At 45.8% G+C, this 18,815-nt stretch overlaps 1 protein-coding gene across 1 annotated transcript in view; it reads right to left on the bottom strand.

Annotated features, from left to right (window-relative positions):
* Positions 1-13,164: 13,164 nt before the first annotated feature.
* LOC128872980 (ejaculatory bulb-specific protein 3) overlaps positions 13,165-18,815 on the bottom strand; it is a 13,259-nt gene continuing 7,608 nt past the window's right edge. The window contains exons 3-4 of the mRNA XM_054116209.1: positions 16,232-16,326; positions 13,165-15,177 (exon numbers count right to left, since the gene is read on the bottom strand). Coding sequence (XP_053972184.1) covers positions 15,076-15,177; positions 16,232-16,326 — 197 coding nt within the window. The 3' untranslated portion in view covers positions 13,165-15,075. The remainder of the gene's footprint in view (positions 15,178-16,231; positions 16,327-18,815) is intronic.

Here is an 18,815-nt window from a genome sequence, read left to right on the forward strand (position 1 = left end):
GAAAATGACAAACAAACTTATTACACCGGTCGCGAACCGAGAATTAAATATTTCGTTTAATTCTTTACGCGGTCGGCATTCGGTTACGTGCGAAAACGAAACGGATTGGCGAAAGTGTGTTTGGGTTCGTTTTTGGCATGAGCGCGAGATCGAACCCGTCTGAACATTCATTGACAACGCGTTGAGGGAAGTCCTGGTTCGCGTTTATATTTAAATCGTAAATGTCAACACTAATTGTTTATACCAGCTTCTTAATAAACTTTTTCCCATTCACGGCCCCATTTATGATCGTGATCTTTTTCGCAACCCAAAAAATATAAAATAAAGATACGTAAATATTTCGTGATGATTTAGTGATTATGTAACAATATGTAATTCCGGTGTCCCGGAATTACTGTAAGACACCCTGTATATACACATACGAAAAAACATAGTTTCAAAATTTATTTACGAACATACAAAAATACGAAATTAAAAATCGCACAAAAAGTTGTACAATTGTATTTATTATAGTTGCAAAACTTGTACACCCTATGTTTCATGAAAACTGCATTTCTTTGCAATAACATAAACAAAAGAGAACATCAAATATTTTACATTAAAATCTCGCGACCCCCGTGTATGAAGCCCTGGCCGAAGACTAATTGTACGAAACGTATTGCGTTTTGGCATGTAGATAGTGCGCGTTGAGGGAAGTGTCGGTACGCGTTTAAATTTAAGTCAAAGTTTCCTACGACTTTTAGATCGTAAATGTCAACATTGATCGTCTGGACTAATTGTACGGAACGTATTGTGTTTGGGCAAAGATAATGCGCGTTCCGTTGTCGAGAACGCGGACCGAATATAACAGGGTTCCGAATTAACAAGTCAAATATATATATATATACATTTGTATACATCCGTATATGTATATACTGCATATACTGTATATACGAACTGCATTCGTAGGATCGCGGTGGATTAAAGTGTCAAGCCGGATTGTATTGGCCGAAAACGACGGGGCGGCTTCATTCGACGCGTGAATTATGTAGACGCCGTGCACTGGTGCTGTTATCGAGGAAAATCGGGTCACAGTCGGGTGGTGCCGTCGATGGGGTTGGACCTGGAGCTAAGGCACGTCGAAATGTGCCCTTAATATTAATCCCTTCGGGCGCACACCACTTACATGCTACACCCCTACCCCTTCGTCTGCCCATACGCTAAGTACGTACGCAGGAAATTCATATGCCGCATTGGAAATTCTGGTCGCGTTCAAAACGAAATATTTGGATAAAATGATTCCAGCAGTGAACGATACCGCTTTATGCGTAGGTGCTATTGGTGACATTAATCTCGCTTGTATTATTATTCAAAATACTAGTTATCTCGCTGGTAACGTTAATAAGATATTTATCGTTCGGTTGATGCGATCGTTGCGGTATAACCTCCATGGTGGTAACGGTACGGAGTAGTCACACTACGGAGTAGTCAGACACACTGTAGTCACAGTCCGTCTGACCATAGACGGAGCGCTACCACTTGTATCGTTCGTTCCCGTTGCAACCGTCTATGAATTCTAATCGTCGTCGCGTCGTATTCTGTTAGATTTTACTTTCGCGATACGAATGGACTAGCACTTAATGTAGTTTATTTATTTTCGTCTGTTAGAATGAGAATAATGCGCTATACTAATACTAATGAGCTGTACTGCTAGAAACAGTACCTGTTGGTACATGTACTAATCCGTATAGAGAGCGGAGCTGTCTCATTTATCGGCCAATCTTCTCGATTCGGTTCGACCCGCGTGACACATGTATGTCGAGGAAAGACGAAGAAACTACACGATCACAATCGCACTCCCGGACCACTGAGCAGTTTTTTTCGAAGTACGACGAGCTGACACCGAGTTAGAGTTCTTGTAATTTGACACAAACAACTCGAGAGGCACTCGCTTCGTTGGCTTGCTGAACCATAATGGCGCTTTCTTCCTAAAGGGTGATTCGCGAACGTTATGACTATCGATTTTTATATTCCTTTCGCAACCAAATGGATTCAACTCTTGTAAATTTAAGCGTTCAAGCGTTCACGAGGCGGCAAAGTACAAGCGATCGTCGTCTTTAGGCGAACTTGATCGATGTTAGGAATCGAAACTCCACGTTCGCGGTGTAGGTCGGTGTCGATTCGATCTCGTCGGAGGAAGAGCAATTACCCAGGCGGAACGCAACTTCTCCGCGTGTATTCTTCGGCGAGATCGGCGAACTCGAACGTTGAAAATTATGCCCGAGGTGCGTTTAATCAGTCTCCGGATCGGCCAATAATTCACGAAGATAATACGAGCGTCTGGCGGCGGTGAATCGAACTCTGGTATAAACCAAATACAGGTAACGCAGCAGCACAATAGCGGGGGCGCGTATACAGCGGCGAAACCAAGTTCCCGTCCCCGTGCTCTAGCTGCAAGTTCCCCGAGAAAATGAAGTAGCAATTATGCGTATAATTAGTTGTTTTACAAACTTCGTTAATCCAGCGAAGTTTTGAAATTAATTCCCAGCCGCGCTTTGATTCGCTTATTCGATTACGAGAAACGACCATGCTTCGGCAACCTGAAATCCCTGCTCGAATCGTTTCCGCCAACTACTCGAATAAACAAAATAACGAACTTTGACTTTGCGTACTCGCGCCCTCCCGATCTGTTCCCTTCCTCGCCGCTTCCGTTCCTTCTTCTACCATTTATTTCTTACTTTGCGCCTCGGAGGTACACGCGATATTAAAAGTTTTCAATGCGCCCGAGGGAGGAGGTAATTACTCGCAATGGAAGAAAGATTCTCATTCTATATTCGAATCCCCGAACTCCCTCCTGCTCGAACGTGCCAGAAAATAACGAAACCTCTGTGAAAATTTCATCGTTTCCTTTGTTACAAAAATTCTTTTCTATCGAATCGAGTTTCGCTTGAAATAACATCGGCTATCTTTGTAATTCGCGTTACTACCGCTGAGACTAGATTTACGTCGCATTTAGCTGCATCATCCTCGTTACGAATTTATACGTCCACTCGATACATGTACTTCTTCTCCATCTCGCGCTATAAAGGTCTCCGACGGAACGAAAAGAAAAGGAAACAATCGAGGCCACAGGTGGAACAGGTGCAGCCGAAATCGAACGTCGAGTTCGTAGCGTCCTTTGTTTCGCCCCCGCTGTAAGCTAAAATCGATTCGTCTTCGGGCGTAGCGCGGTTATTTACTACCGAAACCAGACGTCTACGTACAGCTAGATCGAGACGAAAAAACGCGACGATAAAACGGGACCGGCGCGCGCGGCGCGATTCGAGGTCGCGCGTAATTCGCGCGAAATTTATTTTTCCCGTTCCCGTTGGACGAGACCAACCGTGCAATTTCAAAGGGGCGACAGCATTACGTTCGGCAGCGTCCTCGCCTCGTTGCGAAACGCCGACGAAAACAACACGGAATACGAAAAATTGCGCGAATTTTCAACAAATTCGTCCTCTCGTCGATTTTCCGCGAGAAACGATGCGTTCCCTCGGCGCGCGTGAATGCTGCTGCTAATTAAGGAAGAGAATCCGAAGAAGCGGAAAACGAAGTGAAAAATACTGTTGGAAACGTAACGGTACAATTTGTGAGGCCCAGTTTGCCAAGTTCCACGTGCAACTGTTCCTTCGTAAGCTGATCGCACACGGCAGGCAACTGATCGGTGTCAAATCACTCTGAAACTAGTTGCATGCGACCGTGGTGGATTTAAGTAAAACAAGGATAGTGGAGCAGGTAAAACAAAGAGCGCAAACGGTTTGCAACGCTAATTTCGAATCGGTTGCGCTCGTGTGCGATCAGAAGGAACAGTTGCACGTGGAACTGGCAAACCGGGACTTGGGCCCAACGCACACACGGGCGCAACCGATTTGAAATTAGCGTTGCAAAGGGTTTGCGCTCTTTATTTTACCTACTCCATTATCTTTGTTTTACCTAGATTTAGGGTTACATGCAACTAGTTTCAGAGTGGTTTGAAACTGGTTTGGTTGCACCCGTGTGCGATCGGCCTTACCGATTGTATCATTACGTTTCCAACAGTATTTTTCACCCAGGGAGGGGAGAGGGTTGGTCTCTTTGACGCTCAGTGCAATACGATCCTAACATTCCTAACCGATCGGTACGCCTCTCTGTCCGACTGTTTTTTTTATTTCTCGCACCTATTTTTCTTTCGCTCTCTGTCCTCTTCCACGTTCGACGCTCGACTCGAGCCAAATCTACACACAGAATACAAACATTTGGGCCCCGATTTTCTCGCGCTTATCCAGTCTTTACTGTACCGTGGTATCCTTGCCTCCCGTAACGAACAATAAACAGCGAAACGAGAACACGGAACCGTAGGTTGCGGGATTGGTCGCGTAGGAAAAACGCTCGACCGAGGATCTCCTCTTCGAATCTCTTATTTTTCGTTTCAGTGTTTTCTCGATCGGTACCGATACCAGTATCGAAATATCGCTACGTTAACGCACGAGTTTTACATTTTTCCCGATACCACGTCCGTACGAATGTACCCAAGGCGAGTTAATCCTTCCGAGTCCAAAACCAAAGAAGCCTGAGAAAGCCAATTCGAAAGTAATCCATTCTCCATGGTGGAGCAAACGAATTGCCGTCCGAGTCTGCCGTCTTCGCTGTTCCCATCCCTCTGGAATCTCGATGTAAACCTCGGCAGAAGGCGGCAGGGTGGAAAGGAAGAAGAGAGGTTCGAAGGAAGGAAGCTAGATTGAATTCGAGTTTTCCCACTCGATTTAAGTTTTCTCGCTTTATTTGCGTTCGCTCTCCCCGAGAGGGACTATGATCGAAGTGGCAGCAATCACCCGGGCCAGTTTGGAGAGGGCGATTTCGAATGGACCTTAAGCGTTCTACTCTCGGCCCTTTCTCTCCGTCTGCCGCGACGCATTTAAATCGACTGTTTAAGTCGGCGTTACACTAATTTCGTGATTCATTTCCATAATTAACGCGCGACATCGAGTAGTCGGTAAAGTTGAAGGAAACGGGACTGGGACGTACGAAGACGAGGAACGAAAGACTTCGCAAAGGGGTCTCTAACGGTGTTTGAAGATGGCCGCGGAGAGTCCGTCGCAGACCGAATCCGAAAGGATGTTGTATCCACTGGAAACGACTATAAATAAATTAAGCGATTTCGCGAGTAAGCTTATGGAAACAATTCTTGCGGATCTCCTCGGTGTACGTACGTGCGACGATGTTTACGACCAGACGTATCGCGAGACCCCTACATCGTGATTCACGGATTCGGACCGGTCTGTAATTTAAAAGACAGAGGCTTCGTAAAAAAGGAACAAGGGCGTCGAGAGGTAATAGATATACTGGGTCGTTTCGCGAGTAACTCGGATTTTTCAGCTGCGAGATAAGACCGATGGGGTTGAACGTATTCGGTAGAAAACTATGCGAAAATGGAAACGCGGTTCGCTTGACACGTTGGTCAATAGGTCTTTAGTGAGGTGACAGGGCTTTACATTAAGGAACCGAAAGAATTAATTCCAAAAGGGAGGAGATAATGAAAATAAATTTGGATGGGATTTGTAAATCTGGAGAGATCAAAAAATTAAATACTACTCGTCTTTATCTCGTCACCTCTATGTGTTAATTTGAGTAGCAGAAGTACAATGGCATGAACTTTTAGAACGACTTAATATTTGTCTGGATATTTGTCTGGATATCAGTCGACGTGGATAGGAACAGGCGTAGGGTAAAACGTAACTTAAGGGGGGAGTCTGGTCCAGCTAATGTATTTTTCTAATGCATATCATTTCCAGATATAATTAATTTTTGTTATTGAAATTTTGTTTACACGTAACGGGACGTCCAAAGAATCCTTTTCTTGCGACTACTGTATCTACATTTATATGTATACATTTAAATTAAATCTACGCTGTCAAATTTTCTTCTTTGAACGTCCCTTTATATGTAAAAAAAAAGTTTCAATAACAAAAATTAATTATATCAAGAAATTATGTGCGTTAGAAAAATACATTAGCTGGACCAGACTCCTGCCTTAAGACGCGAAATTTTGCTGGCAACGTAATAACGGGATCCCCTTCATCGACGAGTACAATCGAGCTCGATCTTGGAGCCTATTGTTTCCCCGTGATCCCGTTCAGTGTCGGATCGCCTACGGCCAGGTTCCTAGATTGAGGGGCTTATCGTTAGCCGCGTCGCCTGGCAGGATCCTCTCTCGAAATTAGACATCAGGACAGTCGGCTGTCTCGGCCGATTCCCTCTGCTGTCACCATTGCAAATCCATCCCTGTCCCGCCACCCCTGTTCCTCTGACCCTCTCCGAGTCTCGCGTCGCTCGATCTCAAAGTGTGACCCGGATACCGATTTCTCGAGGTTTGCTCGATCGGCCGCGACAGACCGAGCCTCTCTTCTTCGTTCGTTCTATACACCGTCCGCGGAGACGGGATCATCGAGGCGACCCCGACGACGGGAGGGGACGAGGACGATCCCGAGCTTTTTGTCCCGGCGAAAAGAGGGTGTCGGCCGGCATCGATAAATGGGACGGAGCGGCGGACGTGGTCGGGTTTATTGGAAACCGGGAGCAAGTAAATCCTGGAAAATTAGTGTCTCGTGTCTCCTTGTTGTCCGGTTCTTTCTCCGACCCATCGAGAAATCATAGTTTCATCCGTTAACGTTATTCGTATCGTAGGAGTCCAAACGAAAAATTCTTTGCTCGACCATGGAGAATGGATTACTTGCGAGTTGGCTTTCTCGGGATTCTTTGGCTCTGGACTTGATTAACTCACCTTGTCTCGACTGACTCACGTTCTCGAGGAACTGAACTCGACGACAGTAACGAGTCGGGAGAACGGCTGGGGAACGCCATTTTGTAAACACGCGAGAGCAAGTACCATCGGTGGTACACGCCGCCGTGAACGTGTTTCTTTTTACAAATTTTACAAATTATAAATAGTAAACTATTATTAATTAATCGGAATTATATTATAATACGTGTTACATATAATTTTAATTCATAAATAAATATCGATAATCGATCTTAACAACGACCAATCCCGCATCCTACGATTCGCGTTTTCATTCGACTCCGTCTTCTTGGATACGGGAAGCGCGGATACTAAAAACCCCGAAATCGACCGTTTGAGAACCGGAGGATAAGATACTTGCTAGCGTTCAAACTGAAATTCTCATTTGGCGGGTACTAAAAACCCCGAAATCGACCGTTTGAGAAACGGAGGATAAGATACTTGGTAGTATTCGAATTGAAATTCTCATTTGGCTCGATCTTTTTGCGCGAACACTACAATACGCGTAAAAGTCCGCGCAAAACATCCGACGGCGCGAGCGGTTTCCAGACAGCAGGTTTCTCATCCGCAGGTTCTTGTACCGCCGGCAGATAGGTTGCGAGTCGGAAAGAAAAAGAAACGAAAATGGAAAAGGGGCCGTGTGCTTCTAGGATTACTTGGCTTGCTCGTTTTCAACAGGTAGAGAATTCATTCGCGGGTCTCTTTGACTGCTTTTTAGATGTTCCTTTGATTACGCCCGACGCAGCGTTGAAGGTATTCCGGGAAAACGAGTGCGCGCCGGTCGTGTAATGCGAAATTACATACAGGAGGGATTGTTGGGAATGCGAGAGACGGGACCAGGGCAGGGCGTCCCGACGCCTTGCGAGTTTCAGCGAGTAGGAGTCGCGGGGAAATTGTACGAAGTTGCGGCAGCGATCCCCGTTGTAACGAGGAGCTACGGCCAGCCGGCTTCAAGAGCTCCCTAACGGAATTAGAGACTAGATTCGCGACTCGAACTAGACCGAATTCTCTACCTAATTCGGATTTAAACGAGCCCTTTAGCGGCGAGCTTTAAAATGTTTAAGAGCGCCGAGGAAACGGGAATCGAGACCGTAATTGGGAAACGTCTCGGATAACAGGTGCGCGTTTAAGCGGCGCCCGATTGAAACAAAATATTTCCGGTGCGATCTTTCGAGCGTGCGACACGGATTCCTCGAGTATATATTCTCGCGATCGGTTCCTTATCTTCGTAACCAGCACTCTTTCGATATATCGACGACACTCGGTCATCGTAACGCGCGGAAAATTGAACAAAGAAAATAAGCATTTTCTTAACCGGCTGGAAAATGCGCGGTCCCTAAGCGAGAACATGGTTCGCGGCACGTTTACGCGTACAGAACTACCCACCATAAATACAGGGTGTTAAGAAATATGTGGGACATTTTTTCAGGATCAAGCCTTTATACCAGTACGAATCGAAAAGTCCTTTACAATTTTGCAATCTGAGGCTTCGTTGTTGAGATACAAGCGATTGAAATTTACAGTTGTAACTTCCGACGCGGTCGCACATGGACGGCACTCACACACGAGAAAGACGCACCGATATACACTCACAAATGTCCCACATATTTGTTAACACCCTGTATAATATTGCGACAAGAGAAAAAACCTCGATAGCTGTAAAAATTGTTTATCTCCGAAACGAAAGACCCGTTCCAATGAAAGTGGAAAAGATTTAGTATTTCTTTCCGATTAAGCGATGTGCAGATAACGAAGGGCTCCGTCGTATAATCGAGGTAGATGACCGTCCAGAAGCTGAGACCCTTCGTGACGTTCCCCTGACGAGATCGTGATTCATTTCACTCGTCTCTACTTGCATATGCATACGCGTACACGTACACACATCCACGGCTGTGCAAGAGCTAGGTGTCGACCTAACACGTTTGCTCGCACGTGTCCTGACGTATCCTCGTTACGGCCAGGTAACCGAACATATAGCTGGCTTCCTCGCGACACGATCACCGCCGCCTGACAGCCTAATTTCGGTAATTAGATATTTAACGTCGCGCATCAAGACGATTGATTCCGGCCGTTTCCCTTCTGTGCCACGTTCTCGCTGGCACGAACAATCACCACGCTTCTGTGGCTTCTTTACCCGGAAGCGACGCCGAAGATATTTCGTTAGCGAAAGACCACGGAAGCACGAGAAAAAGCTGGAATTTTCTCACTGATCACCGCGAAATATAATTCACTGTATATACCATGGCAAAAACTTATCGATTACGGTGGAAACTACGCACACGAAAGGGTGGCCCGAACGATTGCTTTTATTAACTATACTTTGAAGTTGGTATTCCTTACTCTAGCACTTTCTCGGGCGGAGGGGAGGTTTTCGAATTAAGGAGGCTCTACAGTTACGCTGTAAGTCGATATAGAGTTACTATTGTCGCTTGATTCACGTAGTAGTAAAATTTATTTTACCCGTATAGAAATTTTTGTAATTTTCTTGGCGTTATTTCTATTTGCACTAGAGGACTTAATACGACCGTACGTCCACCTCGACCGTGGTTCAATCTCGACTAACTTCCGATCGACGAAGATCGTCCTACGACGTGGCAACGCCGGACGTTAACCATAACGTTGTATGTATACATTTCTATAATACGTTACATTTTTTGCAGTGGAAGACTATCCCCACCACTGGGTGGGTTCTCCCTCGACGCTCGTCGAGCGAGCAGTGTAATATGATCCTAGCCGATTGTTACTCTTCTCCGACCTCTTTCTCTTTCACTCTCCGTCCTTTTCTACGTTCGACCCTCGACACGAGCCAAATGTAAACACAGAATAACCTCGACTGGATAAATGCGATGTTTAGGTCCCGATTTTACGAATCTACGAATATTGATGGGACTGGCTGTAAATATTTAATTACTGGAATATAAAATGTTTGCTCGACAAGCAGGATATAATAAAGAAAAACGTGACGTAAATTCACGCCCCGCGGATGCCAGCGTCGCGGCAAGCTGCCGCAAAGTCACGCAAGCGGCAACGCGACGATGCTGGAGTCGTGGCACGCGCTGATAGAAATTCGCCAACGGCCAAGTATAACTACCTTTATAAAGTCCCTGGATGAAGGAAAGTTGCTCGCGGCTGCGATATTTAATAACCTGCTCCTTAGTCCATCGGTGATAAGGTGATCCAAAGTAGGGAGCGTCTCCTCCGTCGTAATTTTTAGTCGAACACTGTTCTCGCGCGAACGAGGCTAAAGGTCAATTCAGAGTATACGACACGGACCGACACGACAAAACATAACACGCATTTTAATGGAACTATTCGCACTATTCCCGTTGACGGAACGTTCAGGTCGGTGTCTGTTAAGTGTGAATAATTCCATTAAAACGCGTGTTTTAATATTTTGTCGTGTCGTTGCCGGTACGTGTCGTATAGTCTGAATCGACCTTAACCCCTCCGCACTGCGAGACGTCGCAGGAGAAAATCTCTCGCTGGTATTCCCTAACCATGGGATGCATCAATTTCTAGATAAAACACCGGAAGCTCCCATCGTTAAAAAGCTGGTCGTAGGTTGTACATAAACCCTCGAATCGCTAAGAACTCTATCAGTCGATATATTCCGTCTTCGGTTCAACACACCCAAAGCGAATCGCGTCGTCCTTTTACCCTCCCTCCGTTTTATAACCTACTTACCTTACGACAAGCAAGCCGGCATGTCCAATCTCGAATAACGCTCAAAGTGATTAACCCTTTGCGCTCGACAACGGTTTCTTTGCAGAGAGCTAACAATTTCGGCCGACTAAACCTTTGTCCACCATGATTGGAGAGTCGCGGAAATAAAGTATTTTACTGGTACTTCAAAGTGTACCGGTTTACAGGTTAGAACGTAGTTAAACGAGTGCGAAAGGAACGATGAAATCCCGAGATACAGCAGAATAAGGTGTAGCGCACGGATGAATAAGGGGCGAAAGAGAGGAAGTGACGGGATATAGAGAAGAGAGGGAGAGAGAAGAGGTTAATTTATCGCGAGACTCCTGAAGTTTCGCCGCCTGGCCAACAAAGGCAGCCGCAAGTTAAAGTTTCTTCCGAGCGATGTTTCACCGAGCAGGATAAGAAAATTCGAGTGGCTTCGCGGCCAAAATAAAAGTTGTGTCCCCCTGGTTTGGACAAGACGGAAGAGCTAAGTCTATTTACAGGATTTACTCTCGTCGTAATAGTTTCGAGCTGCTCCGACACGGGAATCCCATTCCCCGACTGTCGAATATTTTATTTTCCGGCCCTTACCCTGCGTTAACTCGCGATAACACGCTATGGGAATCAACCCCAACGCGTTTTCGACGCCGCCGCCTGGATCGCGTGTTTCGCGTACGCTGTATACTTAAACCTAAGCCTGATAATGTTTGTTAGAAACATCGTGCCGCTTGTCTAAATATTCGTTTTGGAAATTGACTGAGACGATACCGAGACTATTGCCGTGTACGTGATTTCCAACCCGTCAAGCGCGAGTAAACGCACGCGGTGCCCTGCGGACCGAAAATCTCTGCAAACTTGCGGCGGCGGTTTCTGTGAAAGAGAGAGCGAGAGAGGGGAGGAGAGGAAGAGAGCGTTCTTGTCCTGGGCCTGCTCTTTGAGTACTAGAAGAGTACCATATAGAATAGAGTATATAGAAATGTCTATACATGTACTCAAAGGGCCTACTAGCGAACTAGTCGTTCGGAAATGGCGGACCGCAGTGGCGTAGCGAGGAGATTTGGCGCCCGGTGGCATTCCAATGAATTTCAGCCCACTATCATATTTCGGGGGAGGGGGCCTTATAATACAGATAATTTCAGATCGCTCCACAACTTAAAGTTTCCGATATGTACTAATTCGAATATGTTCAAAACTACCTTAAAGTTTTGAGGCTTTTGTGGCACATTAAATTTGATTATTTTTAACAGTCTTTAATATTCAGAAATATAGCATTAGCTTTATACGATTTAACTTTGTTGGGATTTCAAAACCACTGTGCGCCATTTTGAGCCCCCTCGCTCCATCGCTACGTCCCTGGCGGACCGAGTGCTTGTGAGGAAGGTGTCCCTCTAGTGGCAAGGACAGAAGGCACACCACGACAAACTTCCAACTACCGATCGCGGCGTATCGAACACGCGAGAACCGTCTCGGCGAGTGGCTAATTAAAATAAAAACAGGCCACTCGCGAAACGAGAAGTCGTCCCTCTGACAACAAAGCACCGAAAGAGATAACAGACTTACGGGGGAGAAGGAGTTCAAAGGGAATGTTGAAGTTCGAAGCGGAACAAGTTGTTAATAAATAAAATATATCCTCGATCTCTTCGAACAAACGAGACTCTCGAAGAAAATAAAACGAGGCACATAATTATCCGACTCTGTCCCTTTGTCGAAGAGAATAAATCTCGGTGGGGATAGGCTTACGAGTCTCGATAACTCGATGAACGCAAACCTTCCGGTCGAGTAAACGCGGTCGTCTTCCTCACCGCGGATAACGCGTTCGCGTATCTCGCGTATCTCGCGTTGGTACTCGTAGAGAAGCTCGCGTGACGTAATTGCTCTTCTCGCTCCGAAACGTAACAAAAATTGCAAACAAAAAAAGGCAATCTTCCGACGGGATAACGGGAATGAATATTTAAAGAAATTGCCTCGTCGTTCTCCAAACAGAATTGGAAAGAAAAGAATGAAAGACGAAACGGAACGGGCGGGGAGGAGAGGAAGAGAGACGGGTCGCGCGAGTAATCGTGGTAGACGTCTAGCAATAATTCCTGCGCGTACGATTTATCAAACTGGCGCTTGTAAACAATTCAGAGAGCCGTTGGGAAAGACGCGCTCCGTCGAAACTGTGGCGCAACGAGGTAAAAGGAAACATCGGGAGAAACAAGGGGAAATTGTTCTCAAAGCGGAGAAAGAATTACGCCGCGCGTAAGTGCTTACACTGGAAGGAAACACCCTGCCGCTTTCTCGGCGAATGCCCAAACCTAATATGGGAGTCAGTGGTGGCTAGGAATGGGAATCATCGACAAGTAAAGTGGGAGACGGTCACTCCAGAGAACTAACCGGAGAGATAAGGAATACGGCGATATACAATGGCGAAAGCTTGGTGTCATTGTCTGGAAGTGGCGTGTGGCGACGCGCTCTCTGTCATAATCCGTTCTGGATTTTTCCGGCTGTGCGTAGCAACAGATGTGCGAGGGGAGAAGGAACAAAGGGGCATTCGTTGGATCGACTTCGAGGCGGTTGTTAGGAGTGACGAATGTGAACTGGTTAAATCCGGTTACCTAGTGACGAGTATTTTTATATTCGGTCGAAGGACACTGAACGGGAACGGGAAAGGACACTGGGCGCAGATTCTATTACTAACAAGCTATTAAATTAATTTTATTCCGGAAACGACTCCATGTTACCGGCTGTTATTTTGCAATTGAATGCGATATAAATCTAAGTACTGAGAAAAGTACATTCTACTGTTAGAAAAGAATCAAAAACCGGCAGTTCCGTGTTTCATAAATTGAAATAAATAATGCAAGTGCGAATAATAACAAGTACTCGTTCGCGTAAAATTAATTACTCGAAACATTCTCCACGGATTGCATCCCAAAAATCGATCACTTTCCAACAGTCGACGCTCCCTTCTTGGAAAACCACGGCTTACCAAATAAATAATTCGACTACTGTAATCGCCTCGCGAACGACGCATACGCCGATCGAGCGGCTCGACGACTCCCTGGGGCGATTACGACTTCTTTCCCCTCCGCCACGCTTGCTTTCCTTAAATATTCATCGGTGGTCGCGTCTCTCGGTCAGACGCGATCCGTCGTTCGCGTGAGTCGGAATTCTCGCTTCTTAAACTTGCGAACCGAAGTCCTGACGAGCCCGAAACTACTTCGGTAAGTAGTCTGAGAACGGGTTCCGTTAACTCGAAGAAAAATTAAAACCGATGTCGAGTCTATGCCCGAGTAATTAAATTTCCGAAAGACAGTGGAACTTTCCGATTATCGAGCTAGTTTGGGGTCGTTTCAACCTCTTACCGCCGAACTAGACGAAGGGAAAGGGGTGTCGGGTTGCTACGAAACTTTCCTCGTTCGTTCGTCGATTCGACCAGTCATCTGCGTTTGACGAGTATACTCGTCACGGAGAAACGGCAGTATTTCGTGTCGTGACCATTCATTTTCATTTGGCTGACATTTTTTTTATATTACAGTACCCTTCCAAATACCTTTTTGTGAATTTTTGCAGATTTTTGTGCCGAACTGAAAAAAGGTTATGAATCTTTAAAAAAAAAGAAAACGTCGTTTTTTTTCAAATGGCTCTGGCAAAAGGTAACCAAATCGGACCGGTTTTTTTTTTTTTAAATGTTCGTTTTTGAACGAACTTTACGAGAAAAATACGAATAAAAATATTCGAATTTCGAGAAGTTAAAAATAATTTCTTTGGAATAAGTCGAGAACTTGAAAAATATTTGGAAGCCTCGATAAATGCTCGATAAATGCCGTACGCTTTACCAAAGATGAATTCCAGTGATCGTAAAGCGCACCTTTAATTTTTTTGCGCTGTTTACGTATTCGTCGGTGAATAGATGCAAGGATTCAGTTTCATCGTTCGTGCCGCAACAAAGTCGGTCGCGGCTCGCGATTAATTACCAGCGGGACTGCGACGAACAGTCGCGTTGCACGTATGATAATTCAAACGAAATTTTCCTGGAAAATCGGAAGCTGTGCGGAGCTTCGTACAAATCCCCGAATTGATCCGCGCGAGGCAGGCGGCGGCGAGAGGAGGTCGAGAGGAGGAGGAGGTATTTTTCCAATTTCATATTAAATCTACCGGCTCGCGTTTTCTCCTCCTCTTTTTTCGACCGTGAAACCGGCTCGATTATTTCCAACGCGAAACAATCACTCGTAATAGAACTGCAAGAGGAAAAGGAAGAGGGCGGAACCGAAGGAACGGTACGTGACGTAACAGAGGATTTGTCTTTGTTATCCGAAGGATTGTTCTCTCAAAGAAACGAATCTTCGAAGGCTCTCTTCGCTTTCCTTAGTTCGTCCGATGGCGAAACGAAGAAATTACGTGCCCCTTTCCTCGCTTAAAAAAAAGAATTAATTCGTTTCCCTTTTTTCTTTCCGATACTACACCATGCAACATTTATTTCGCGATTCTTCGACTCGGATACAAATTTAAAAAATGGGACCAAGGATGGCGAACGATTCTCGACGAGTCTGCCTTAAACGTAGAATTCCCATGTCCTCGGGCGGAAGGACTCACCCGTTACGAACTACTTAAATGTTGATTCCCTGTTTCTTCAATTCATTTTCAAACTTCCGTGTGTTCTCTCCGGTCGGGTCGTATTTCTTCTTCAATTTCTCCCAGGTTTGAGGTCGCTGAAACGCAAACGAGAATATCATTTAACGTACAAATTCGAATTGATTTTGGATAACGGCGACGGAGGAAACTTTTTTTAACGAGCACTCAGGTATCGTACGATACTTCTTCGATCGAAAGATTTCGAAAACTTTGCTTCTTTCTCGTCTCTGGTAACGAGCCGCGGCGCTACAAGTTTAGTAAATTTAAGTACACTCGTTACGTGAGAGCTTGCATCGGGGAAACACGAACCGCGCGTTATATTCGTAAAAGGACGAAAGTGTGTAATTACGAAACGAAGTGGCGAGTGGATCGCGGACGATCTACTTTACGCCCTCGCGTCGCGTCGGATCGGAATTAAGCGCGATTCCGTTAACGAAGCGGAAAAAGAAGAATGTCAAGAAGACGAATCGATACTCGTAGGTTCGATTAAAAGTTGCTCGGTCGAGGACAAAGCGACGGCAACGGACGCGAACGGCTCGTCCGTTGTCACGAATATAAACAGGAAAGATTCGCGACGGGCCAAGAATTTTCTTCGATTGTTTCTCTGCGGAACCATGTATACTTCCATTTATTATTCGCGTAACGTTCGTTTCGGAACGATGATAATCCCGGACAAAAAAAAAAAAAAGAAAACAGGAAAAGGAGGGGAAAAAATCACCGAAGAAAGTTCGGAGCGGGAGCAAATAACACCGGCGAAGTTAGCTCGGGCAAGTTTGACGCTGAACGGATTAACCGGTTGTCCCAGGGCACAGGTTAACGATTATTAAGCAAAGAAGAATTCCGGAATAGCCCGAGGGAGAACTCGAACGAGAGGGAACCACGCGACAAGGATGATCCCGCGTACAAGTATTTGGCTCGTCGCGAAAAGTTTTTCGAGTCCTAGGGTGAGACCGACGTCGTACCGTCCCGTGAAAGTCAAACCAGTTCCTACGGCATTCGAACGCGACGTATCCGCGACGTATGGTTGTGCCACGCGCGGACCACGCTTCGCGGTACGCGACTCGTTGCGAATTCGCGTCTAATTAGCCACGGAAAAGTGACGGTGAACGCTGTGACCGTCGGTGAACGTACCTCGTTAACCAGAAACCGGATGACCTTGTCGCTGCCCTTTCTCTGTTTCTCGCTGCACTTGCTGCAATTGGTCTCCAACGCGTCCGGCAGCGATTCTGAAATCAAAATAAATATTCGTGTGCAGAGGACGCACAAAACGGAACGAAAACCGATCGGGTATCGCTGCTGGTCCCGGTTACGAATGCGGAATTTCGCGGATTCTTACTCGCGAATTCGTATTCGCCGACTTCTCTACAGATCGATAGGTGGAATTTCACAGTCAGTCCTATACAATTTTTTACCCTCTATGTCTAACGAAGAAGTTTGACTGAATTAGTCAAGTTCGCTATGCCGAAACTAAGAAAAAGCCGTGCCAAAACCCGAATGGTCGCACTAAATTTAACAACGAGCCTGACTTCGTGATTTTCATGTTTGGTAAAAAAATGTTCGTCACGCGCCGGACTCGTGATTTTTAAGTCTCGTCTAACAAATTTTCATCACGACCCAGACTCTCGTGATTTTTAGTTTTGGCTTGCAATTTTCATCGCGAGTTAGACTCGTGATTTTCAAGTTTGGCCTAAAATTTTCATCACAGGTCAGACTCGTGAAAATAGACAAGGGATTAACTTTTCATTACAAATATATACATGGATAATCTATACACGTGTGTGTGTGTGTGTATTTGTTATACATAATGATATATGTGTAATACAATTATAATAAATATAACTTTATTTATTATATTATGCGTACATAATATAATAGAACGATACTGTTAGAAATCGGTATCGTTGCGTTCAACTTGCTTAGACGTGTACGCGATGCGTACTACGCACATAACGAAAGTAACGTCGCTTCGGTCGAAGTAATCTTCTTCGTACAGCGGATTATTACAGCGGATACATGACGAGATACTTTGAGATTGGTTACTCGAGCAATCCTAAGTCTTCCTATTTACTCCAGCTGAAACTAGCTGCTCCGATGAACGCTCTTTTCCGCGTAATCAACGGTACCTTAGGGACCCGACGAGAAAAGGAGGGAAGGAAGCTTCTGGAAAATGCGATAAAGAATTTTCCAAAGCGACTGCGGATGTAGCGAGCCCCTGAGTGAATTACGGTGAAACTGTGCTAATTACGAGCCACGGTTTAATCGCTTCCAAAGCATTTGGGTAACGGGATCGAGTCTAATATGATTCCCCTTGAAAATTCCTCCACTCGTTATTTTTTCCGGATCGCGAAAGAAGACGAGGAACTTTTATAAAGAAATTACGGATACCGGAAGAACAGGACTATAAGAACGATACTGTTAGAAATCGGTATCGTTGCGTTCAACTCGCTTAGACGTGTACGCGATGCGTACTACGCACATAACGAAAGTAACGTCGCTTCGGTCGAAGTAATCTTCTTCGTACGACGTTGGGAATGTATACGAACGTCGATCGTGCAATTTTGAAAAGCGAACGCAGGGAACGAGGTGAGAGCTAGGGAGAGGGTTCGCAGCCTTTTCGTATCCTCGCGATCGCTCGCCTTTTTTTCCCGGCGTCGTCATTTGCACCAGCTGCTCTAGCCGATACGCCCGAGCATATCGTCCGTGAATTCTCCGAGGCTTGGACTATATTTTCTTTGTAAAATATCAGCGTCTGTCGCACGTTTCGCTTAGGACACCAGGCGGCGGTATGTGAAAAGGATCGAGTAGGAATTCCGTCCGGATGGAACGATACGAGTCGACGTTTACGATGGCACCCGTTGCTCTGATCTGTCGCCTCTTATCCATCCAATTTCACGTTGCCTCGCGACACGTGGCCGTCTCGAATGAAATTAGGAAAAAAAAAAAAAGGAAACAGCAGCACCTCTTTATCGTGCGTTATTTCGCGAGGAACGAGTTAAAACCAGCGGGCGAAGATGGGCCGTTAAAAGGATAGCCAACGTTCCGTCTTGCTGCCAGAGAACGGTACAGCGCGCCCATGGTTATCGCGAAAACTCGTTCCCGTGATATCTTAATTGAATCGAAAATTATTTCACCGCTGGAGCGGCGGCTAACGAATCGCCGCGGGACACGAAAGCGTCGATGTAGAATATTTATCGCAGGACGCGATTATTCTTTCGGATTATCTGGCGAGCGTTTCGTGCGATTCTGCGTGCCCGAGTCGTTGAAGAGATTAAGCCCCGGGGTGGATTGATTCGAACGGTCGACGGAAATTTTCGATGCATACGAGCGTCGATCAGTGGGGTACGAATGTTATTCGAGCTACGAGGGGACCTCGAATCGCGATCGAATTTGATCCCAAGGCAGAATTCTGCCGGAAGTACGCGCCGAGTTCCGTTACGAGTCGATACGGATTTCATAAAAAAAAAAACTTTCGACGAGATGTCCGACCGCGAAATTGATCGAGATGAAATTAAGGCGCGAGGTTGACACGTCGACCGCCAAAGAACTTTTAAAAATTTATGCAACCCTGACACTTTGTTTTTACGTAACCGAAAATTATTTTTGTTGAATTCGACACGTTCGCGGCGGCGCGGTGGTACACGTCATCTGATAGACACGGGAACGTGATTCACCGGTGGTACACGCCGCCCGATTGGATATATACGTGTGATCCACC

The sequence above is a fragment of the Hylaeus volcanicus genome, chromosome 2 (genome assembly GCF_026283585.1).
Source record: "Hylaeus volcanicus isolate JK05 chromosome 2, UHH_iyHylVolc1.0_haploid, whole genome shotgun sequence".
In the NCBI taxonomy this organism is placed as follows: Eukaryota; Metazoa; Arthropoda; class Insecta; order Hymenoptera; family Colletidae; genus Hylaeus; species Hylaeus volcanicus.